Below are 26,664 nucleotides of genomic sequence, written 5' to 3' on the forward strand. Positions count from 1 at the left end.
TATTTATTTATTTATTTATTTTGCGGTACGCGGGCCTCTCACTGTTGTGGCCTCTCCCGTTGCGGAGCACAGGCTCCGGATGCGCAGGCTCAGCGGCCATGGCTCACGGGCCCAGCCGCTCTGCGGCATGTGGGATCCTCCCGGACCGGGGCACGAACCCGCGTCCCCTGCATCGGCAGGCAGACTCTCAACCACTGCGCCACCAGGGAAGCCCCTGAATTATACATTTTAAATGGATAAATTGTACAGTATATGGATTATATCTCAATAAAGTTGTTTTTTTAAAAATAAACCAAACATATGAAATATGGAGATCTATAAAAATTCCAAAGTAGATGTGAAATGTCAAGCAGGAGGTAGTGTCTGTGGCAGAGCTGTTGACTGGATGAGCCAACTCCTTACCATGACCCTCAGCTTCTTTGCCAGACATGCTAGGACTGACTGCATGACATAGTTCTACCTGATAACTAAATGGAAGTCGGCTAGGTGGGGTTTCAAATAAAGCTTTGGCTTTTCCTAATAAAAAGAGACAGACTTGACTGGCAGGGCTCTTTACACTTTTACCACTTTGCCCTCCTTCTTCCTGCCTAAATGCAGATGTGGTAGGTAAAGCTGTAGCAGCTGTCCTGTTCTCTGAGGCAAAAATACAAGTAGAAAAGACCAAGAAAATCAAAGAGCTCACTGAATTGCAGAACCAATCCTAGCAGCCACCCACCTGTAGACTTTTTGTTATGTGAGACCGAGACAAACAAACAAAAGCAGAACAAATCCAAAATCGTTTTAAAAACATTTAAAAAGGCTTTCTTGGGAATTCCCTGGTGGTCCAGTGGCTAGGACTCTGCAGTCTCACTGCCGAGGGCCCAGGTTCAGTCTCTGGTTGGGGAACTAAGATCCCACAAGCCACACGGTGCAACCATAAAAAAATAAAAATAAATTAAGAAATAGTCTTTCTTAATCAGGTTCTTTGTTATTTGCAGCTAAATGTAAGCTCCTTTGGAGCATATGAGGGCTAGTAATAAAAATGAATTTTTATTCATTTATTTTTAATGTGTCAAGTCTTAGCCATAGCATTTAATGAAAGGTTCTATAATTTATATCCTTAAGAAATGAGAGTGGGTTGAACCAGAAGCTACAATGCCTTCTCTCATTTTCTTTTTAAGGCCATAAGAGGCTCTGTAGGATTGTGCAACAAACTGGAATCTTTGAAGGAAGAGTTTTAGCACTGGTGGTATCACCACGTTGATGGTAGAGAAAAAGAGAAGGAACTCAAATTATACTGTAGTCTCTTCACATCTTAAATGGAGACAGCGAAGCAGCTAAAACTCCAGAGCTACTGAAAGACATGGCAACTAAAAGGACCATTAAATTGTATGGAAAATCTAAACAGTCTTGACTGGTGTTTGGTTACAGTAAAAGGATAATGTGGCAAGGGTGGTAATGTCATAATCACTGAGGGACATGGTTTCAGACGTCATAAGTGAAAGGAAGAAAGAGGATCCTTACCATTAGGTCTTAAGGGCACAGGAAAGAAAATACAGGCAGAAGTAAAAGCACACTCTGCATTTATCTATGTAACCAATACTCCTTATACTGAATCTGACACATTGTTGAAAGAGGTAACAAAGCAGAAGAAAAAATGATTCCTCAGCGGGAGCTAAGGCCCTGAGTGTCCAGGAAAGTTGCTGAAAGGAGCCCTTGAGGGGTACCAACCAGCCTGTCATCATAATCACTTTTCCTAAGAGAAGGATGCAGAATGGAAGTGGATGGATGGGGAAGAAGCAAGAAGGGGAAGTGGAAGAGTTTTTCTTGTCTCAGTGCTTCTGCTTGTTCTTCACTAAAGATACAAGAATGTTTTGGTCAAGTGCCTCTGTGGTTACCAGGTTACAAAGGGCAAAGTTTAAAGAGAGAGGGAGAGAGGGAGAGGAGAGAGAGACAAGACAGACAGACAGACATCAAGTGCTACCATGATGCACCAAAAGCATCTTAACAAGGTGACAAATTGGGGCTCCTCGGGAAAAAAATTTCTGATTTAAGAGTATCTGAGGATTGAAGGTTTTGAAAGATAGATTACTGTTTTGGATTAATTCAAGGAGTAATTTCTTAAATGAAGGTGACCCTTCATCAGATTTCAGAATAGCTTCATTTACTTAATACTCAAAAGATAGATTCAAGCAATTTGATGTATTAAATCTGTAGAAATTTTGGTGAATTTGCTGAAAGTCCTATGCTTCTGCTAGCCCTGAAGAGAACAGCCACATTTCTGTGATCCTGTATGGCTGATCTTGGGGGAAGCAGTGTTTGGAACATCTGTCAAAGTAAAACCACAGAAGGAGAAGGTTGATGCTTTCCATTCATTTGATCTTCCAAGGTGAATGATTCCAGTTTTTAAAATGATTGTTTAAAGCAATACTGGTAAAGTATTTGTTTCAGAGGGGTATCAAATGAACGATTCTGGATAATTACTAAACATACATTTGTGCATGAAACATTGTGTCAAATGGGGTGACATCCTCTGTAAAAATGTCTTCTTGATGGGTTAATCTTTGAAAACTGAAAGGATTTTTCTTTTCATGTATTCAGCTATATTTTATGATGACTAGTTGTCAACTCCTCTAATCGCTCAAGAGAAATAAATGGTTGACATGTGAGGTAAATCAAACACATACACACTTTTGGGGGGAGCATTTAACCTTTCCTGTTTTTCCAAAGAACATCTGAATTCTAGCCCCCCTCCTGTATTTTTAACAAGCAATTTAGTTGCCATAGCAATACTTTCTGGTTTTGAGATACATCTGGGATGAAACTAGCTGAGACATATTTACCATTCGCCAAAACTCTGCTGTTTCCAGGCTCCAGGATTTCTGGTCGCCTTAGTATTCATGACAGTTCAGACTCCAGCATCTACTGAGAACCACAACTATAATTTTTTATTCAACAATTTTTCTCGGAACCAGAGTTCTGAGGTCTGAGGGTGATAAGAGAAGACTTTAGTGCGATGCAGATAGGCTGTGAGAGAAACAACGTTTGGTAAATAAATCATGGATCAGCAAGACAAGGAAGAATTCCTTGGTTCAGGGCTGTGACATGACTGATATGAAGCAAATTTGGTAAAATATCTTTCCAATTTTGACTAGAATTATAGGCAATCTTAATCCAAGCCAGAGGAGTCATATTTTTTAGAAGTTTGTTGTATTCTTTAGACTATAAAAAGGAAACTTTTCGCTCTCTAGGTTGCAAAGAAGGCTGTCCTAATGTAAATAAATGTATGCTTGCCTGTGCAGCACTCAGATAGAATGAAATGGAAGCAGCATGAAACTTGAGGCAAGAGTCCTTACCTGTGCTTCTGTCAGCACCTAACACCAGAGTTTCGTCTTAGTCATTTGCTGGAGATGCCAGATCTTTAGCAGTTTCCTCACATATACTTAGAACAGACACACTGAGCAAATATGATGTCCAGTTTATTTGATAGACAGAACTCCCTTTAGTTGCACCAACATTCTATGTTGTCAGCTCAGTCAATGAGTGTTTATTGAGTACTCACAGCACAGAGTACTGTACTAGGCACTTGGAAATCACTGCAAAGACCCAAGTCCATCGCAATACTACAATCACTATCTTCAACTTGAGATTATCTGTGGTTCTACAAGAACTTGAGGGCTGCACAGACGTAGAAAATACTCAGATAATTACAAAACATCATTTGAGTCATTGGTTCAATTTCTTTCCTCACCTTCATGGACTAAGCCTTCATTTGGAGCTATTAAACAGGACACAAAATGGAATGGTTTGTGATTCCTCTCCTTTTTCTTTTCTGTGCTTATCCTTGGGAGGGAAGTGGATGAGCAATAGCTTGGCAGGGTGGTCAGCAGTGGGAAGAAGGAAAAACAGCAGTGAAAAAGGGATTTCTGATTTACAAACTGAACAGATAACCTAGAATGGTTGCAGCCACACAATAGTGAAAGGGCAGCTGAACTGGGTGTGGGCTTAACAGCTCAAAGAGAAGGAAATATATGCTGGGATGAATAAGGAGCACAGTGACATATCTAATTTTTTTTTTAAAAAGGATTAACTTTCTATTGCTTTGTTTTATCTATGTTTAATAACTGCAAGGCATAAACTGATTTGTGGTTCAGAAATTCTGTGCCAGATTTACTTTTATAAGTGGTAGAACTGGGTTTTTTTTCCTATTGCAAAGTAAAAACCTCCTCCCGACAGACTAAAGAGATTATGGATACCCACCAAGAACATACTTTGGGTTAGATCCACTTTGTCCTAACATATTATATTCATATAACATTTTCCAACTGAGGAACTCAAAATATTTTTGTGTCATTAACTCCTTAATCCTCATAACACCCAGAGAGACTATGGGTTTATTTAGTTGCATCTACCTGCACTGTTTCATTTTCCAACAGCCTACCTACTCACAATTAGGTTAGTTAAAGCATTACGGGTATTTTACTTACAGTACTGCATTATCAATTACAAAACCATCATTTTCAAGCTAATGTAAGAATTGTTAATTTAATTGACTATCTAATAATGAGGGTTTCAACAAAGTGCTGTCACTTACTAGCTGAAAAAGACTGGGTAATACACATGCCTAATGCACAGCATATGTGATTTCTCATACTAACCTGAAAATACTTAAAAGGATATCATGATTAGCAAGTAGAAAGATAATTAAGTCTTAAACTAAGGCGACAGAGGGACTATAACTAAGACTTAGGTAGATTTGGTTAGTTACTATGTGGTCGTTTTATGTGGTCAGGCCTCTGAAGATTTCCTGTTATTTAAATTTTAATGTTTTTAAAAAAGGCATGAAAATGATACAATTACTACTAGTTACCCACTTTTAAGGCACATTCCAGGCAACTTCTCTCTTTTTCTCTCAAATAAAATGAACAAGTTACACTGTGCCTGTAAACCTAGCAACAAAACAAAGACAAACTCCTTTATTTCCAAGTTATAATGCCTGCTCTGGCTCTTGGGAAAGAGAAATAAACACCAAAGATGGGGAGAAAGTTTCATATAAACTGCAAGGACTAGGATGCCTCCCGCTGTCTCTTTCCTGGGAGCTGACTGGACAAAGGCTGGTCAGGAACAAAGAAGGCGGCTTCTAAAGGCACGATGGCTCCCCGCTCCTCCCCTCCTCTCCTCAGCAAAGAAAACTCTCCTCTAATGGTGCTAATGAAACACTGGGATGGGTTTGTGGTGGTGGGTGGGATGGTTTGGGGAGCTGGTGACTGAATATAGAAACAGTAACAAAACATCTCAGGGCTGTCACCTCTGCAAGTCACCTCCATCGCCTTGCCTCTTACTCTCCTCCCCTCCCTCACTCTACTCCAGCCACCCTGGCCTCCTTGCTGCTCCTGCAACCTGCCTCACGTGCTCTGCCTCGGGGCCTTGGCACTCTGCCTGTGAGGCTCATGCCCCAGGTCCCCCAATGGCTTACTCTTCCCATCCTTCAGGCTCTGCACAGTGAGACCTTCCTGAACACCCAATCTAAAGCTGTGCTGTCTCCAACCCCTAGTCCTCCCTTCTGATGGCTCCATCTTTGAAATATCTGACATATTACAAATAGTGTTGTTTACTGGTTATCCACCACCGCCCCCTCCCCCAACAAGAATGTCAGTTCTGTGAGAAAACTGATGTTTGTTTTCTGGATTCAATGCTGTACCCCAGGGTTTAGAATAGTGCCTAGCACACAGTTAAAAGCTCAAAAAATGTTGAGCGAATGAAAGAAAATGAAGGGAGGAGGAGACAGTCAGAGATCAGGTTTCAAGGTCAGCCTTTCCAGGATCCACAAGGGTACTTGCCATACCAGACTCACTAGCAGGACTAGGTTCCCACTGACTGTGGTTAGCTGTGGGCATTGTCTGTCAAGAAAGAAGCTGGGGACTTCCCTGGTGGTGTAGCGGTTAAGAATCCGCCTGCCAATGCAGGGGACATGGGTGGGGACATGGGTTCGAGCCCTGGTCCGGGAAGATCCCACATGCCTTGGAGCAGCTAAGCCCACGTGCCACAACTACTGAGCCTGCGCTATAGAGCCCGTGAGCCACAACTGCTGAGCCCGCATGCCGCAACTACTGAAGCCCGTGCGCCTAGAGCCCGTGCTCTGCAACGAGAAGCCACCACAATGAAAAGCCCACGCATTGCACTGAAGAGTAGCCCCCGCTCGCCGTGACTAGAGAAAGCCTGTGCACAGCAACGAAGGCCCAACACAGCCGAAAATAAATAAATACATAAATAAAAAAAAAAAAAGAAAGAAAGAAGCTCTGCTTGCCTACCCAGCTACAGGGGAAACGCTCAGGAAAGGAAGAAATGGTTTATGTGGATGAAAACAGACAAACAAAAGAAATCTTATCCACACAATAATTCTGTCCTCTCTCAGGAATAAAGAATGCAGTAATCAAGATAATCCATGTTTGAGACATTTGCCTCTGTGTTCACCATCTACAAAGAAACCTGAAATTTTATAGTCAGTATACCTTGTGATCGGGCCCCCAGAGGAAGAGGTTCCAGAACTGCCAGATCTCCTCCCTCTTAGATGGAGAAAGTGTTAGACAGTCAGCTCTGTAATGCTCTCCCTCGAGGTGTTGATTTGGAATCTGGGCTTCTTTGGATACAGTGACTAGGAAAGCAAGTGAGTCATCACAAGCAATAGAAGCCATGGGTCAAATGTCACTGACTAATCAACCTGTCATTTGTCAGTTACCCATCCCCATGAAGAGACACCACTGATCTAGTTTCCTATCAATAAACATCTATCTGGGCACATCAGCTGCTGCTAACCATGGCCTGCCGAGATATCCAGCATCACCCAGAGGCATTGGCGGTTAAGAAATACCTCTCCCTTTCTTATTGATAATGTCACAGAAGAGGCAAATGCAGTTCCTGACAACGTAATGTTAGTTTCATAGGGACGTGTCTCTCTGAGTGTTCAGCCAGTTTCATGGGGCTTCAATTGCATGGATTTTCTCACTGCAAAAGCAATAGTTGGGCTTAAGGAAGGTGGAGGCTTCACGCGGTGCTGAGATACACAATTCTGCCTTTGGTTGTGCTCATGCTCATCATCCCCCTCTGAGTCAGGAAAAAGAAATTGTTTGGGGAGAACCATTCTTTTTCCACATTTAAAGAAAACCAAATGGCACGGTTCTCTCTTGTCTCTCTTAAGCTCCAGTAACACCTTTTATCTGGAGTCAGATTCAACATCTCTGACTGAGTAGAGCTAGAGGCCAAGGTAGCCTTGCCACATGAAAAGCTTGTTTGTCTCTTTCTGAGTTGTCACCTTGGCAATGACCTCATGAGGTCCCTGCTCGATCTAGAATTCTAGATCTCCCACTATACCCGCTATAATTTCCCCTTCTATCTTGATAGACTACCTCATCTGCACATTCAATCTGTCAAGGAACACTTATTCTGAGTTGTCACAGGCTTCATATATCGGGTGAGGCTGGGAGGAGGCAGCAAGTAAACAATCATAATACAAACATGACAAATGCTCTGGGAGGAATTACATACAGAATGTATGGAATCATTGAATAGGGATGGCTAAATCAGCCCAGGAGATGATAGAAGGTTAGGGAAGCATTCCCAAAGGAGTGAAGTCTTGAAGGGTTTATAAGAGCCAGGTAAAAAGGGGTGATGAGAAGGTAGTGAGACACACATGTAATGAGAACAGCATGTTCTAAGAGTTGAAGGCATGGGGTAAGAGAGGCGTGACACATGCAAAACTGCAAGTAGCTGGATAGGCTGAGACAGTACGTGTAGGGGTGGTGGAGAGGCAGGAGACAAGGCTGTACGGACAGAAGTAAGTCACATGTTCTTTTTTTTTTGGCAGTACGCGGGCCTCTCACTGTTTTGGCCTCTCCCGTTGCGGAGCACAGGCTCCAGACGCGCAGGCTCAGCGGCCATGGCTCACGGGCGTAGCCGCTCCGCGGCATGTGGGATCTTCCCGGACCGGGGCACGAACCCGTGTCCCCTGCATCGGCAGGCGGACTCTCAACCACTGCACCACCAGGGAAGCCCAAGTCACATGTTCTTAATGCCGTTGTCTGAACTTTCTCCTTAAGGCAAATAGTAGCCATGAATCCTCTTAAGAAGGGGCATGACCACATCAGATTTGTGGTAACAGTGTGGGAGATGGTTGCAGGTGGGGAAGAGCTACGTAGAGAAGAGAAACTACAAAGATGCAACTATGGTGATGGCAGTGGGGATGGGGAAGAGAGGAAGGATTTGTGAGATATGTAGGAGCTGGTATTGACAGCTGACTGGTTCAGTGGGGGAGGTGAGGGAAAGGAAGGAGTTTAGGAAGATTTCCATGTTTTTGGCTCAGTGGATGGGTGGATGAGCAGTACCACTAAATCAGATGAGGAAATCGCAGTGTGAGGCAACTTGAGCAGGGAAAGGGGAGAATGGTGGAATTCCATTTCTGACATATTGCTTTGAGATGCACAGGGACCGTTGTTGGATGGGGGGTGGAGAATGTGGGGTGCCAGGTAAGCAGACAGAATACAGGGAACACTAAAAGAGAGTGGGCAGAGCTGCTAAGCTGCCAGTTTGTGTCTATCTTCATTGGCAAGAAGACTGGTTTTCCAATTAGAAATGGCAGAACAAACATAAGAGAAAACTGAAGCCCCAAATAGGTGAAGTGAAAGAAAGTATCTAGTCATTTTAAATGATTTCAAGTCTCCTGCTCAGATGAGTTACACACCAAGCCTTCTGAAAGAAATTGCAGACGCAATCTCAGAGACACGATTGGTAATCGTCAAGAATTTGTGCAGACTCTAAGACAAGAGAAGGACAACTGTTTTCCAGATTTTTAAAGTAAAGAGAAAAAGATTGTAATGGGAAATATTCAGATAAGTTTCACACCATTTATGACAAAGATTCTAGAATGACTTATTAAATAGATGGCTTATGATTACTTTAGTTAATGCGTGCAGCTGAGAAGAAGGAAGGAGGGCGCGTTGATGGCTATCTGACGGAAGTTTATCTATACTGCTAGCTTGTCCACACTGATTGTGGCTTGTGTCCTCCCCCTTCCTAAGCACGAAGTGAGTTGTCTGGCCTGCAGTATGAATTCAAGGCTTCTTTATCTGTGATTTGCTGCCTGTGGTACTCAGCCTGTATGTGGCCCTTTATGAAAAGAGGTTGACAATTTAAATGAAGAAACCAACAGTCTGAATTCTCCAAGAAATCCAGCATCACTTGTCAGGGTACCCCAGGGAATCGACAAGCAGCATTAACCTCTGCAGTTATTAGCTTAGACATCAATAAACCTCTGTCTATTAGAATCCCACTACCTTATTTTTTGTGCTGTTTCTTTCTTTACACATACTAACTTTAAAATGAGAACAGGAAACAGTAAGGAAAATGTGGTACAGCATGATGGTAGGAAGGCAGTCATGTCTCACCAACATCTCTACCTCTGGCAGGCTAAGATATAATGTAAAATATCTTGTGTTAAAAAATATATATATATACACACACACACAACATTAGTCTTTCAGAGACCTTCTTAGAACCTTAAAAAAAAAGAGCAGCCTATTTGAGACCCAGATGACTCTCTTGAACTAAAGTATATCCTCTGGGAGATGTCACCAGTGTCACATTTTAAAATTATATGATCCTACAAATCAAGCAATAGTGGGTTAAAGTTCCCTTCTTAAAACAAAGCGAAACAAAACAAAACAAAACGAAAACAACCAAAAATCCAGACGTGAAGATTAGTAAAAAGATCTTTTAGAACCAGGTTTCATATTCAGATCTGTTTGGTTCATATATAAAGTCATTTATTCCAGTTGAAAATGATTTTGATATCCTGTAAGTTCCTAACCAATACAAACTGAGACTTGTGCTGTATCCAGAGAGAGGCCCTAGTCCTCGCCCTCCACAAATCTAAACTAGTCCCTCCACAAGTCTAACTTTGGTGCAACTCCCCACCAGAAAATCCAAACAAGCACCTTGTATGTCTTTGTCCCTCCTTTTCCACCCCCTCCTCTCAATATTTAGAGCAAAAAACAGAAGAGTATCTTCACTGAAGTTACTGGGATCGTCAATGTACCAAAACACAATTTGCACATGTCTTCCATTTTAAAAGTAATAAATGAAAGGGAATCTTCTTACCGTATTGACCCAATCATGTATGGCTGTGCCAGTTGAACCACAATTGCACCACTTCCTAGCTGATGACATGTATAGCCAGAATCCCAATCATAGTTCTTAGTGTCCCCATTCAGCAAGGCATTTCGGCTCCGACTGACTCCTTCAATCACGCTGGCACAATCAGCAATTGTTGCAACGTTCTCCATGGGAACTGTGAATCCAACACAAGATTCAGCATCAAGATAAAGAAGCCAAATATATCCCACCAGTGTGCTATGAACAAAATTAATTAATTACTATCAATAATAAAATAGAAATTAGAGCATCTTGATTATCTCAAGATATGAACACATTTCCATGCCAAATAGCTTTCAAAAAAGATGAACCTGAGGCTGGAACAAACCAAACCACATGTAGCAATTAACCCTAAAGAATTTTATTACAAAGAAACATGATACCCCATAAAATATAGAACGGATAAATACATTGTGAAATATTACTACAGTGGGAAACCACACAGTAGTTGAGATTAATTAACTACAGCTATATCCAAATTGATTAATCAGAAAACAATGTTGAGTGAGAAAAGCAACGCACAGAAAAACACAGTGCATGAGTTCATTTATACAAAGCTTTTTAAAAAGGCAAAACTAAAAATATAATTTGTTTAGGGATACATATATAAATGTAAAACTAAAGGAAATCCAGGGAATTATTACACAAAATTCATGATCATTTGTATGAGAAAGAGGGAGATAAAATCTTGGAGGGACACCTACCAATGTGTCCAAACATTAATTGATTTCATTTCCAAGATGAAATCCTGGAGGGGCTTCAAAACTACTGGTTTTCTTCTATTCTCGTGAGGCGATAGGTACATAGGCACTTGTTTTATTAGTATTCTCTAAACTGTACATATTTATTACACTTAATAAATGTAGTACGTTTGTTTAAAGAAGCATGACATATATAGATTCAGTATTTTAGAATTCATAAAGCAGGAAAACAATCCAGGACATGGTAACAATCCCTTTGCAGAATATACAGTTGCCCTCGGCCATGATTCATTTCCCTTTTTTGTCTGTTTACTATTCTGAGCAATTCAACACATACGCTCATCTCTTTGTTCATGAACTGCTGCATTCTGAAACACCAGCTCTGTTTTGATTCTGTGTCTCTCTATATACTTCAAGTCCACATCCACCTGTTCATTTACAAAAGTCTAGGGTATCCACAAAATGATACAGCCGTCCAAAAATGATGTAGATTCTCTAAACACTGAGAAGAGAATGATAAAAGGTGAGAGCCTTTTAAGTCCACTGGGACCTTTTTTGTGCATTTACTAGTGCTGCGATTTTCTTCAGAAATTTAAACTATTTAATCTAAATCTACAATTAACCTTAGCTACTTACATTCAAGATGTGTAGCTTACTTTACAAAATTTTAAAATGGCTTGAAAAAAAGACAATTTCTTATTAGATATATACTATACTTTTCAGTATAATATTATACTCTATGCAAAGAGAGAGGGTGAGCAGTACTACTATCATGCCAAAACATTTCTAACTTTATAATGATGCGGAGTAAATAATCTTCCATGTATCTTCTAAGCAATGCATTAACTTTTCAAAGGTGGGCATGCCTGTACTCGAGCCCTCATCTACCTTCACTACTTGCTTTGCTCCCTCATCTCATATACCTTCACTGCTTGCTTTGCTCTCTGTAGATAAGGAGAGCCATCCACAGATAAAGAAGAGAGGAAGGGAAGGAGGAAGGGAGAGAGACTGGATTTTCTGGCCATGAATCCCTTGACTATGAAGCTTAACTCTAAAGCAATAAGCAGAATCTCTGGTAAAGTAACCTGTGAGAGCAGTGTACTGGCAGAGAAGGGGCTTACAGAAAAGCCCCCCTCTGACTTTGAAAGGAGAAGAGATAAAGGACTATATTTAGAGGCTAAGTCATGGTACCTCCATCTCATGGAAAAGGGGAAGTGTTCTGTGATTTGGAAGAGAGAACTAAAGGAAGTGGCACAAGATACACAATAAACTGAGCTGAGACATAAAATCACACTGTAGGTAGCTTAAGCTGCAGTAAGAGACAGCCTCCATTCTCCCAGGTGCTTAAATAGCACACATTTATTTTTCACCCACACTATGCATTCAACGATGATCAGCAAGGTGACTCTGAGCATTGCATCATGCAGGGAACCTAGTGACGGAAGCTTTGTATTGATTGATATATGCTTCTTCAATCACAGCGGCAGTGAGAAGGGAGTAAACTGGGCACTGGCTCTTAAAACTCCTCCCCCAAAGCAACACACATCACTTTGCTCACATTTTGTTCACTAAGGCAAGTCACAGGGCCTTACCTAACTTCAAAGGGGTTAGGAGAGGGCTAACTTGTTGTGTGCCCAGGAGAAGAAGGGGAATATATGGTCAACAATATTAACGTCTACAATAAACATTAAACCAGGATGAAGGAACGTTCAATAGCCAGATAAATCTAGTTCACTTGTGTAAAGTATATAAAATATTTCAATGTATAAATATACCAAAGGGACATTTAGATTGTAACCATTGTTTTCTTTGTGATTACAAACGTGTCTTCTTGTGTACATAGGTAAGAGTTTCTTCAAGGAATATGTAAGACATATATATGTATATATTTACACACACACACATACGGAAGTGGAATTACACTTGTGGCTATGAGTTACCTCATTGGCAGGATGTCAGTCCTTTCTTGGTTAATGTTGAGTTGAAATATTTAATCTTTTCCTATATGATTTGTATTTTCCCTTTCTTGTATATAAATTCTTTCCAACCCCAAATTTATAAAGATATCTCCCTATATTTTCTTTTAAAAGTTCTCAAATTTTGCTTTTCACGTTTGGTTCTTTAATCTATTTAGGATTTATTTTTGGTATGCTATTAAATACAGATCTACTTTCACCTTTTATTCATAAGGTTAGCTAATTTCCCCAGCACCATTTAATGAACAGTTCATCGCTTTCCTCCACTAATTTATGTTACTTTAGTCACGTATAAAGTTTTCATACGTATCTAAATCTCTTTTTAAGATCTGTACTCTGTTTCCTTAATTTGCCTAGCCTTGTGCCTTTACATTATTGTTTTAATTACTATAATTTTACAGTATCATAAAATTTTACAAACTGAACACCTGTCTTCCCTCTCCTTCGCCTTCTTCTCTGTTTTTCTTCAAAATTACCTTAGATATTCCTGGCCCTTTCAGGAGAATTTTGTGTTTTGTTTAAGTTTTCAAATATACTAGCATAAAGGATTCTTCAATATACGCAAATCAATCAATGTGATACACCATATTAACAAATTGAAGGAGAAAAAACATATGATCATCTCAATAGATGCAGAAAAAGCTTTTGACAAAATTCAACACCCATTTATGATAAAAAGCCTCCAGAAAATAGGCATAGAGGGAACTTACCTCAACATAATAAAGGCCATATATGACAAACTCACAGCCAACACTGTCCTCAATGGTGAAAAACTGAAACCATTTCCACTAAAAACAGGAACAAGACAAGGTTGCCCACTCTCCCACTATTATTCAACATAGTTTTGGAAGTTTTAGCCACAGCAATCAGAGAAGAAAAAGAAATAAAAAGAATCCAAATCGGAAAAGAAGAAGTAAAGCTGTCACTGTCTGCAGATGACATGATACTATACATAGAGAATCCTAAAGACTCTACCAGAAAAATACTAGAGCTAATCAATGAATCTGGTAAAGTAGCAGGATATAAAATTAATGCACAGAAATCTCTTGCATTCCTATACACTAATGATGAAAAATCTGAAAGGGAAATTAAGGAAACACTCCCATTTACCATTGCAACAAAAAAGAATAAAATACCTAGGAATGAACTTACCTGAGGAGACAAAAGACCCATATGCAGAAAATTATAAGACACTGATGAAAGAAATTAAAGATGATACAAACAGATGGAGAGATATACCATGTTCTTGGATTGGAAGAATCAACATTGTGAAAATGACAAAACTACCCAAAGCAATCTACGGATTCAAGGTGATCCCTATCAAACTACCAATGGCATTTTTCACAGAACTAGAACAAAAAATTGCACAATTTGTATGGAAACACAAAAGACCCCGAAGAGCCAAAGCAATCTTGAGAAAGAAAAATGGAGCTGGAGGAATCAGGCTCCCAGACTTCAGACTATACTACAAAGCTACAGTAATCAAGACAGTACGGTACTGGCACAAAAATAGAAATATAGATCAATGGAAGAGAATAGAAAGCCCAGAGATAAACCCACGGACATATAGTCTCCTTATTTTTGATAAAGGAGGCAAGAATATACAATGGAGAAAAGACAGCCTCTTCAGTAAGTGGTGCTGGGAAAGCTGGACATTTACATGTAAAAGAAAGAAATTAGAATGCTCTCTAACACCATACACAAAAATAAACTCAAAATGGATTAAAGACCTAAGGTAAGGTCAGACACTATCACACACTTAGAGGAAAACATAGGGAGAACACTCTATGCCATAAATCACAGTAAGATCCTTTTTGACCCACCTCCTACAGAAATGGAAATAAAAACAAAAATAAACAAATGGGACCTAATGGAACTTAAAACCTTTTGCACAGCAAAGGAAAACATAAACAAGATGAAAAGACAACCCTCAGAATGGGAGAAAATATTTGCAAATGAAGCAACTGACAAAGGATTAATCTCCAAAATTCACAAGCAGCTCATGCAGCTTAATATCAAAAAAACAAACAACTCAATCCAAAAATGGGCAGAAGACCTAAACAGACATTTCTCCAAAGAAGATACACAGATTGCCAACAAACACATGAAAGGATGCTCAACATCACTAATCATTAGAGAAATGCAAATCAAAACTACAACGAGGTATCACCTCACACCAGTCAGAATGGCCATCATCAAAAAATCTACAAACAATAAATGCTGGAGAGGGTGTGGAGAAAAGGGAACCCTCTTGCACTGTTGGTGGGAATATAAATTGATACAGCCACTATGGAGAACAGTATGGAGGTTCCTTACAAAACTAAAAATAGAACTACCATACGACCCAGCAATCCCACTACTGAGCATATACCCTGAGAAAACCATAATTCAAAAAGAGTCATGTATCACAGTGTTCATTGCAGCTCTTTTTACAATAACCAGGACATGGAAGCAACCTAAGTGCCCATCAACAGATGAATGGATAAAGAAGATGTGGCACATATATACAATGGAATATTACTCAGCCTTAAAAAGAAACGAAATTGAGTTATTTGGGGTGAGGTGGATGGACCTAGAGTCTGTCATACAGAGTGAAGTAAGTCAGAAAGAGAAAAACAAATACCGTATGCTAACACATACATATGGAATCTAAGAAAAAAAAAATTGTTCTGAAGAACATAGGGGCAGGACAGGAATAAAGATGCAGACGTAGAGAATGTACCTGAGGACACGGGGAGAGGGAAGGGTAAGCTGGGACGAAGTGATAGAGTGGCATGGACTTATATATACTACCAAAAGTAAAATAGATAGCTCGTGGGAAGCAGCTGCATAGCAGTGAGTTCAGCTCAGTGCTTTGTGACCACCTAGAGGGGTGGGATAAGGAGGGTGGGAGGGAGACTCAAGTGGGAGGAGATATGGGGATATATGTATATGTATAGCTGATTCACTTTGTTATAAAGCAGAAACTAACATACTATTGTAAAGCAATTATATTCCAATAAAGATGTTAAAAAAGAAAATGAAAAAGAAAAAGAAAGCAGTAAGCCTTGATGTGGGACAAAAAAAAAATCCTAATATACTAGCATAAAAATTTTCACAGTATGTTCTCATTATCATTCCAAATATATATATATATATATATGTATAATTTTTTTGTGTGTGGTATGCGGGCCTGTCACTGTTGTGGCCTCTCCCGTTGTGGAGCACAGGCTCCGGACACGCAGGCTCAGCGGCCATGGCTCACGGGCCCAGCCACTCCACAGCATGTGGGATCTTCCTGGACTGGGGCACGAACCCATATCCCCTGCATCGGCAGGCGGACTCTCAACCACTGCGCCACCAGGGAAGCCCCCAAATATTTTTATTTGTACCTTTTCTTTCTTTTTTTGTCAGTCCTATACATGTTTGTTTACTACATTAGTGTTTTCAAAAAAACAATTTTCAATTTTGCTGATTATTTTCTTTATTTCCTGCTTCACTAAATCTGCTCTTTTTATTATTTCTTCTTTCTATTCTTTGGATTTATTCTATTTTTTTCTAAATATCTGAAGCAAATAATGAGCAAAACATTTTCTTTTTTTCTAATAAATGCATTTAAAGCTAATATTTTACCTCTAAGTCCTGCTTTATCTTTACCCTTAAGTTTTAATATACAGTGTTTTGAAGAGTATTAGAGTCAACTATGGTGTAGAATGTTCCTCCATCTGGGTTTTCTGACATAAAGTGTTTTAAAAGTTGATTGCATCTAAGTTTTTTCTAATTTCCCTTAAGATTTTTGTTTGCTTCACAAATTATTCATAAGAATGTTTTTTAACTTTTCAAGTTTTTGTTACTGATTTTTAATTACACTGTAATGTGGATAAAAAGGTGTGGTCTGTATGATACCGACTTTGTAGAATTTGATGAGATTTGCTTTTCTGTGGTCTAGTTCATGGTTCTTATAAATATTTTACATGTGCCTGAAGAGAATGTGTATTCTCTAATTTGGGAGGTGTATGGTTCTATATATATCTACTATATCAAACTTACTGAGCTGTTCAAATCACTTACATGTTTATTAATTAATGGGAGAGGTTTGTTTAAATTTCCCACTATGACTGTAGATCTGTCAATTTCTCCTTGTAATTCTGTCAATTTTTGCTTTATGTATTTTGAGAACACATCATTTCGTGTATATTATTTTAGAATTATATCTAACTGGTAGATTGAACCTTTCATCATTATGTAGTGTAATTTTTTATCTCTAATAATCCTTTGCCCTAAAATCTACATGTTCTGATGTCAAATAAATATAGTGCCTTTATTTTGGCTACTGCTTCCTTAGCATCACTCTTCTATTTTTCTGGTCTCTTGTGATAACATATAACTAGATTTTTGAAAAATTCAGTGTCCTTTGTCTTTTAACTGGCAGATTTACATGACTTATATTAATTGTTATTACTGATGTACACTAATTCACTTTTTGAAAAAAAAATTATTTATTTTAGGCTGTGTTGAGTCTTTGTTGCTGCACACAGGTCCCCTCCAGAGGCTGCGATAGGGGGCCACTCCTCATGGCGGTGTGCGGGCCTTCCACTGCAGTGGCCTCTCCTTCTGCAGAGCATGGGCTTCAGGTGCATGGACCTCAGCAGTTGTGGTGCCCGGGCTCAGTAGTTGTGGCTTGCGGGCCCCAGAGAGCAGGCCAGGCAGCTGTGGCGCATGGGCCCAGTTGCTCCACAGCTCACGGGATCCTCCCGGACCAGGGCTCGAACCTGGGTCCCCTGCATTGGCAGGCTGACTCCCAACCACTGCGCCACCAGGGAAGTCCCATTAACTCACTTTTATTTCTACTTACAAGTTTTTTTTTTCTCTGCTGCTTCCCCCACCTCTCTGTCTACTCTGTTCCTATTTTCTAACGGATTGAATTTCCTTTATTTTCCCCACCAGCTATCCCTACTGATTTGATTGGGAAGTTATATGTTCTATTTCTATTCTTTTACTAAATTCTATATATGCATACCAGACTTAACAATGCCTAAAATTAAAAATCACATATTCCCTTCTCCTGAACAATATAAAAGATCTTAACACTTTTTCATACAAATCATCTTGCCTCTTGGCTTGCTATTCTTACCTAACATTTTACTTCTACCTTGTTTTAGACTCTCAAAATCAGTCATCATTATTATTACCTCATACAGCCAAAACTTATTTATTCACATTCACCAATTTATTCACCTTTACTTTTTTTATATCCTCCTTTCTTCTTGGTTCAACTTCCTTCTAAGACACATCCATTCAGCAAAGTCTTCACTTGAAAGTATATTTTGCCACCACTCTTGAAAAATAGTTTAATTGGGTATAGAACTCTAAGTGAAAAGCTGTTTTTCCTCAGCACTTTTAAGATATTATTCCATAGTCTTCTAGCTTCTACTGTTATGTCTGCTATCCCTCTAACTGCTGCAATTCGGTTTTTTCTCCACAGTTAATTTTAAGGATTTCTTTTTGGTTTTAGTGTTTTGCAATTTTACTATGTTGTACCTAGATGCAGACTAAATTTATCCTGCTCAGGACTGAATATAAGCATTTATGGCTTTTATCAAGTCTGGAACATTTTAACCATTATTTCTGTGAGTATTGATTCTCCCTCATTTTCTGTTTTTTTTTTTCTTCTAGAATTCCCATTAGACCTCTGTTGGAACTTCTCATTCTATCCTCTCTACTTCTTAACCTTCCTTTCATTTTTTTCCTCTTTACCTCTTTTTGAAGCATTCTGGGTAATTTCTTTAAATTACTGTTTGTGTTCACTGCTTCTCTCCAGGTGTGTCTCATCTACTGTTTAACCTGTCCACTGAGTTTTAAAATTTCACTGTCAAACAAAAACTACCCAGTATTGAAAATAAGTGAACTGAAGCTATGTGTATTAGCAAGGGTCAATCTTACAAAGAAAGTTGGTTAAGAAGAACAAGTCAGAAAAATACAAAGCGTACAATTCCACTTCTATTGTTCAGTGATAGACACCTAGTGAATCTCACCTATGTGGTGAGATTAGAAAGGAGAGCTAGGGAGTAGTAAACACAAATTCAGATGAATGGTGACCTCCGGATAGGAAGATAGCAGGGATGTGCTGTGGGGGGAACACACAAAGGGCTTTAAAGACTTGGTAGTGATATGGGAACATATGTATATGTATAACTGATTCACTTTGTTATAAAGCAGAAACTAACACACCATTGTAAAGCAATTATACTCCAATAAAGATGAAAAAAAAAAAGATTTGGTAGTGTTCTATTTCTCAAGATGGGTGGTGAGCATGTGAGTGTTCCTGCTCTCCAAACTTTACATATATGTTCTTTATGTTCTTTTCCACAAATGGAATATTGGTTATTTTTTAAATTCCACAAATGTTAATACTGTTTTTATGAAAACCAGAAATATGGCAAGTAATTTCAGAGGGTTTGAAAGGATAAACCTTTTAGGATTCTTTACAATGCTGATGTGCTCTGTAGTATCCACTAGGTCTTGACGGTTGTCCTTGTTGACTCTCCCTGAGTTTATCAATTTCCTCCTAAGCTACCTTACTGCCTCACAATTTTATCCCTAGATGATCTGATTTTAACTAGTCAATTAATGCAGCAGCATCAGAGACGATCATGAAATCATTAGTGATATGGTTTAAAGCTCTTTGGGAAAAAAGGCTGGGATAAGCACTCAGAATTCCTTTTCTAAAGACATATTTAGAAATATTTATTAAAGAAGATTCTTTCAGTCTCCAACATTTTCTCTAAGCAAAACTGCCCTAGTAATATCACCCTCTGACCCTCTGGAATCTTAAGGTAGTCTAACATATGCTACATTAAAGAACTTTGCCTTCTTGGGACTTCCCTGGCGGTCCAGTGGTTAGGACTCCACACTTTCACTGCTGTGAGTCTTGGTTCAATCCCTGGTCGGGATTTTAAAAAAAAGTACATTTCAAAAACAAAAACAGTGCCTTCTTAACAAAATATCCTATATCTATGTGCTGGAGAATAGTATTCCATGGTTTCCACTTTGATCTTGACATCATCGTTCATTAATGGTTTTCAGTCAAAGTCTGGATCTACAAAGGGTGTCCAACACAGATAAACATGGACACATATAATACACAGAGATAGACTGTATTAGTGAAATCTACACCAACTCCCAAATTTCCTTTCAAGAAATTGCTTTTGCTAGAACTCTATTAGCAACTTGATAAGCAACTGTACTTATTCCATAAGGTAGAAAATCAGATCAGCACTTTTCTTAATTCTCATTCCTATGTTTTAAACAATGAGTCAAATTAACAATATAACGACCAAATGATGCCAATGGGTGGAAAGAAGAGAAGGATAGGGACCTGGGCACAAACCCTGTGGATAAAGACTTTCTGTAAATGACCAAGGTGAGACCATAATTCCAGCACGGGGCCAATTCTTAATATCCAAACCAGTATTTCAATCTGATCTAACTTGACAATTGGAGATTTAGCATGTGAGTTTCATAAGGGCAGGAACTTTTGTTTCTTTTTTTCACTGCTGTATTCCCAACTGATAAGAAAGAGTGCCTAGCATATACCAGTTATTAAATAAATATTTGCTGAAAGAATGAATCAGAGCTGGAAAAGCATGCATATATAGGTGTGGCACTTAACATAGCTCCTTACCAAAAGCTAGAAAATCTAAAAGTTACTGAATAAAGCAGAAAAAACTGCTTTCTAAGGGAAAGTTTTCTTAGAAAAGTGAAGTATGATCAATCTCTGGGTCTTGACCTAAACATTAAAAAGAAAACAATTATGCCCACTGCAGAAGAGCTGCTTTATAAGCACTACATATACCCTCAGCTCTCTCAGCTTCTCTTCCCCTAAAACTTTGTCCCACATACAGAAAGACTGGTCACTCATGGTAGACTGAAATATTTTCTGATAGGGAAACCATTTGGGGGAGAACAGGAGGAATAGGAGGAATGTATATAATAACATGACTTGTAAAGACTGTGGAAGCTTTTTTATGCCTGACAGTATTGCTATCGGGTTATAGTCATACTATAAGAGTTCTCAGAGAAGAGGTCTGTCCTAAATGTCACCACTGGGTTTACTAATATAGACCACTTCCTTCATTTCAGCAGGAAAAAATTCTGTTATTAATTCTTCTTCCTAGAAACACAAACCTCAGCCTGCCTAGTTGGACTGCATAATAATTACTCAATGGTTTGAATAAATCCTGTGGTCTTTTTTCCTGGGAAAAATTAGAGAGTGATTCTAACTGACTGCAACGCACAGAAGGTGCCATACTGTTTTTCTTCCCGTAGGGGCCGGGCCACGCCCCATTTGAATGTTCATTACCGTCTTTCATATGTGTCTGATAAATTTATTAAAAACACCATCTGGATGGAGCTCAGCTTTGTGCTGTATTTCCAGTCTTCCAGTTTCCTCCCTTGTCCCACTGGAATTTCTGCCCCAATTTGTGTCACTTTGTTTACAAAACCATATTGCTAAAGCCCAGAATCTCGCATCTGTCTCTTTCTGGTTTTCCCTTTGCCATCCTTCAGCGACTTACCTATTACAATAGCCTGTGCTAGGAGCAAAGGGGAAGTGCCTGGGCAGAAATTACTTTTCCCCCTCTGTGCACATAGCAATTCTGCTCAGACAAATTTAATTTGCTGCTTCTGAATGCAAAAATTGCATGTTAACAAAGTGTATACATTCTGCAAGTGTATGAATATTGGGATGACTCACACTGTGGGGAACTGCAGAAAAAGTGATCTGAAAACAGTTGTACTGTCCTCTGTTCTTACACAGCACCAGGGTGGCCAACAGCCTGCCTGTAAATTTAATTCAGGAGTAATAAATTTTTTAAAAGGCAGTATTACTTCACTAGGACATGACCTGAGGGCCACCTGTACCAGCTATATTTAAAGATAAGACTGACATGTTATTTAACTGTCTCCAGAGATCACCTTTGAGAGATAGGGGGAAAAACCCATTTGAAACAGTTTTTAAAAGTGAAATAGCACTTAACAGAGGACTGTCATCTTCAAAAACAGTGCTTGATACAGCAGAAACTAACACAACAACGTAAAGTACTTATACTCCCATAAAGATGTTTAACAAAAAGGAAATAAACAAGTGAGCAAGTAAAAAAACAAACAAACAAACAAATAGTGCTTGTGTTGGGCTTCATGCAATGTTTCCCTGGCTGTTTTCATTGCAAATTGTTTTCTAATAGCACAGTGGTTCACGCAGCCATCAAGTACTTAACAGTCTCAGGGAGATTCTTCTCTGTTGCCAAGATTTTCAGTTACAAAATATTTCCTTCAAAAAGACAACTAGGACTATCAGCTTAAGGTCACATCTAGATATTCCCCTACAGGCCTACACTATTTTTTTAAAGGGGGACTTACCCTAGGGGCCTATCCACAGGCCTACATAGGAACTTGTTGCTGACCAGGCAAGCTTCCAACCCAACTGCAATCCAACCTTCTGTCAACTTACTCTAAAGGGAAAAATACTCACAGCTGTTATGTCTGAACAGCTGTAAATGAACAATAGTTAATTAGAGCACAAGCCCATTTTTCTTGGAAACTATCAAAAAGCTACAAAAATGTATTCTGCAACACTGGCACTAAGTTACATTCATTCCTGGTTTTATCTATCAGGTTAAAAAAAAAAATCAATTTCCTTGGTGCAGCCACTATGGAAAACAGTATGCAGGCTCCTCAAAAGACTAAAAATAGAGTTGCCATATGATCCAGCAATCTCACTCTTGGGCATATATCCGGACAAAAATATAATTTAAAAAGATACATGCACCCCTATGTTCATAGCAGCACTATTTACAATAGCCAAGACATGGAAACAACCTAAATGTCCATTGACAGATGAATGCATAAAGAAGATGTATATATATACAATGGAATACTACTCAACCATAAAAAAGAATGAAATAATGTCATTTACGGCAACATGGATGGAACTAGAGATTATCATACTAAGTGAAGTAAGTCAGAAAGAGAAAGACAAATACCATATGATATCACTTATATATGGAATATAAAATATGACAGAGTTGAACTTTTATGAAACAGAAACAGACTCACAGACATAGAGAAGAGACTTGTGGTTGCCAAGGGGGAGAGAGGGTGGAAGAGGGATGGAGTGGGAGTTTGGAGTTAGCAGATGCAAACTATTATATATAGAATGGATAAACAACAAGGCCCTACTACATAACACAGGGAAATAAATATATTAAATATTCTGTGATAAACCATAATGGAAAAGAATATTTAAAAAAGAATGTATAGGGCTTCCCTGGTGGCGCAGTGGTTGAGAGTCCGCCTTTCGATGCAGGGGACATGGGTTCGTGCCCTGGTCCAGGAAGATCCCACATGTCGCGGAGCGGCTGGGCCTGTGAGCCATGGCCGCTGGGCCTGTGCGTCTGGAGCCTGTGCTCCGCAACAGGAGAGGCCGCAACAGTGAGGGGCCCGCGTACCGCAAAACAAACAAACAAACAAAAAGAATGTATATACGTATAACTGAATCACTTTGCTGTACAGCAGAAATTAACACAACATTGTAAATCAACTATATTTCAATTAAAAAGAAATCACTTTTCAATCATATAGTATATCACATTACATTGCTGAAGAAAACCCTTTAAACTTTTCCTTTCCAAAATATGCCCCGGTTCCCAGCACCGTGGAAAGGCCGCTTCCTAACACAATTCCAAAGGATTCAGTCATGACCATCTCTCCATATCTGCAGGGGAAGCCCATGGGAAGAAACCAGACCTTGCCTTTTCAATGCTGGCGACCCATTCCTCTGAGCCTCTTTTCCTTTTTTCTTTGTTTTCATTTTTGTCTGTTTCAGTCAGTATAATCTGTGTTCTCATCATTCCTGTTATAGCTCCAATTCTAAACATCACCAACGTTGCCCAAATCACACACCCTATCTTGAGATTATAAGGACGTTGACAATCATGCTGGGTTCTATTTAGCCAGTGACAGGAAGAGGTAACACTTTTCCAAACTTTAAATGTGGCTTTCCCTTCTCCCAAAGTATGCAAACTTTATAACTTTAGAAAGTTATAGCTCCAAACATGTTTCAGAGAACATGGCAGTTTTATAGAAGACGGAGGTGAGAAATCAGAGGTGGTTATTCCCAGGGGCAAAGGTGAGGTGGGGTGGGGTCAGTGGATGCCAAGTAGGCATGTTCACCAGGATTAGTGAATTCACAAAGCACCTTCCAGAACTAACTGCTTAAGAGGTTTACTCTCTTATCTGTAGTTTTCAAACTCCAGCATTCAGGCTGCGGGTTTTAGCTGTGAAAATCTTCCATTCAAAAAGACCTTAAAGAATCAAGCATCAGATGTTTAACAGCGGTAAGCACTGCAGCGTATCAAAGGGGGATTCACTCTGCAGGTGAGGCCTTTAAATTTAGGACAAAGGAATGTCCAGATGTAAGAAAAAAGATAGCCCAAACGGCTAACTCTGTGTTTGAACTAATAGGCAATATCTCATTGGGGTGATTTTTTTCCTTTTCTCTGGACAAAATCTGTCAGAGAAAGACTCCACATCTGCCCCCTACATCACGACAAGTTATTTAAGCTGATATGGGGAAAAATACCTAACATACAAAAAGTCACTGAAATTGGTTTTGCAAGTTTAGGAAACCCTTTCTCAAAAAAATTTATAAGTTATAATGTAAAGGGCATCTTTTTCTATGAGTAGTATAAGAGTTTTACATGGACTTATTTTTCCTTATGTCCTAAAAGATGTTGATATCAACAGAGTTATTTTTGTTCCACACTAGTGGTTGAAAGGTCTTCTCAGGTCACAACAATTTTGTGACTCAAGATCAGAGATGTCACCACAGCTTTGGGGGAATATTTCTCATTCGTGTTAAGTATAGAACAAAGATGTACAAGAGTTTTTTAAAAGGTCCACAAAAGAAGCAGTGGTTTGCACAGAAATTTTTGTGTGTTTTTTTTTAAACCATCCCTTTAACAAAGTAGTAGCTCTTCTCTCTCTCTCTCCTTTTAAAATTTTTGTCATTTTAAGCTGGCAGATGTATCTGGTTCAAACTTTAAGTCAGAATGATTCTGAGATAATGGATAACTTGAGTCTTATGATCTTGAATGACGGTCCTTTAAAACGTATCAATAAATATAAAATTTGAGATTTTACTAACAATAGTTATCAGCAGTGAGGCAATCAAACATTAAGTGGAATCCTGTACATTTTACAGAAAATGTCCCAATCAGATCTGTGGCAAGTATGCTCCTACAGTTCCACTTTGGCAGAAACTGCCTGCCACAGATTTTGGAGGCAGAGAGAAAAAGGTGGGAGATGACACCAAATTCTCACATGTTTTAGTTCCCACAAAGCAACCTGGATTGAACTGTGTGAGAAGGAAAGAATCTCTGAGAATCTCAAGGGAGCAAGACTGGAATTCAGAAGAAACATACAGGTAAAGGTGAGTCTTAACTTCTGAATATTGAGCTTTCAGAATTGAGACTCTGTAATCAAATCCCACAGGATGCCTGAGGGAAAACTTGCCTCCCTGGGCTCTCCCAGTTTTAACCTGAGGGGCCAGCCCAGGGCTGTGGGGAAGTTGAGCAATCCCCTGGGTGAGACTGAGGTTTTGCTCCCTAACAGGCGAACTTGGGGTCCCTGGGGAAATCTGTCTACCTAGCTTCAAAGACTGACAATCAAAGTCTTGTAAGTTCCCTGGAACAACTTTACTCATACTCCTAAGTAAAGTAGTTATGAGAAAAAAAAAACTCAGGAAAAAGTACGATTTACACTACCTCTGGAGGCCAAAGTTAATCTAGATTGAAGAAACAGAATCATGCTATGTTTTCCAGCAGGCTTACAGTGTATGATGAAATGAGTCTTGTCTAAAATACAATAAAAGGCAGTTTAAAAAGCACCTTCTGCTACTACTCTCAATTAATTATTCTTCTAATGGTTTACACTTAGTGCTTTGGGAAATGAAAAATGGGTGTGAGTATTTTTAAACAGAAGTTTATTATGAATATTCTGGGACCTGTCAGTTAGGAAGTATCTTATTTCTGAGTTCTAGCTCTCTTTGCATCATGTCTCTATACTTTAATTCTGAGAGGAAAAACGTTTGCTACCCTCTGCCTGCCTTCAGCTCGAACATCCACTGGACCAAGGCAACGGACTGGAAAGCAGGTACCTGAGGAACTCACCTCAGTTCTGCAAACCATGCCCTAGGCAATCTCGAGAAGGCCATTTAACCACCCCGTGACTCAGTTTCTTTACCCATAAAGAAAAGAATCCCTTCCTCCTTCTGCCTTCTTATGAATATTGAAAGAATAAATTAGATCATGTTCACAAAAGCATCCTGAGATTTTCAAAAAATCACAGGATCCAGGCTTGGTGCTTCCCTAGTCATGAAGAGCCAGGCTTTCCCCACATGGTATGGGTAGGTGGGACCAGCATTTCAGAAATCTGGGTATTACACAAGAGGTGAGACTTTTATTCTCATGAGTCACCTTGTAATTGTAAAAGGATAGGAAGCAGGGAAAGGAAGAACCAATAACAATTCTACTGACCAGCAAAAACCTATTAGCACCTGCTAGTGTAATATGCAGCTGGCAGTTTCAGAAAAACCAAGAAAGCACTTCCTTCTGGTCGATATTTGCTGGGGACAGCAATTTCTGACCTACTGAATCAGATCAAGATCATGGGAGTTATTAGACCAAAGAAGTCTCTTTGTGCTAACAGTACAGTGGCTGGCGGGGGGGGGGTCTCCTTTCATTAAACAAAGGGGTCTGTCCACA

General features: G+C 39.4%; 1 protein-coding gene across 1 annotated transcript in view; it reads right to left on the bottom strand.

The window, feature by feature from the left end:
• BTBD9 (BTB domain containing 9) overlaps window positions 1-26,664 on the bottom strand; it is a 412,377-nt gene that overhangs the window by 93,066 nt on the left and 292,647 nt on the right. The window contains exon 8 of the mRNA XM_082847528.1: window positions 10,132-10,321. Coding sequence (XP_082703654.1) covers window positions 10,132-10,321 — 190 coding nt within the window. The remainder of the gene's footprint in view (window positions 1-10,131; window positions 10,322-26,664) is intronic.

The sequence above is a fragment of the Leucopleurus acutus genome (assembly GCF_964270905.1).
Source record: "Leucopleurus acutus genome assembly, chromosome: 10".
In the NCBI taxonomy this organism is placed as follows: Eukaryota; Metazoa; Chordata; class Mammalia; order Artiodactyla; family Delphinidae; genus Leucopleurus; species Leucopleurus acutus.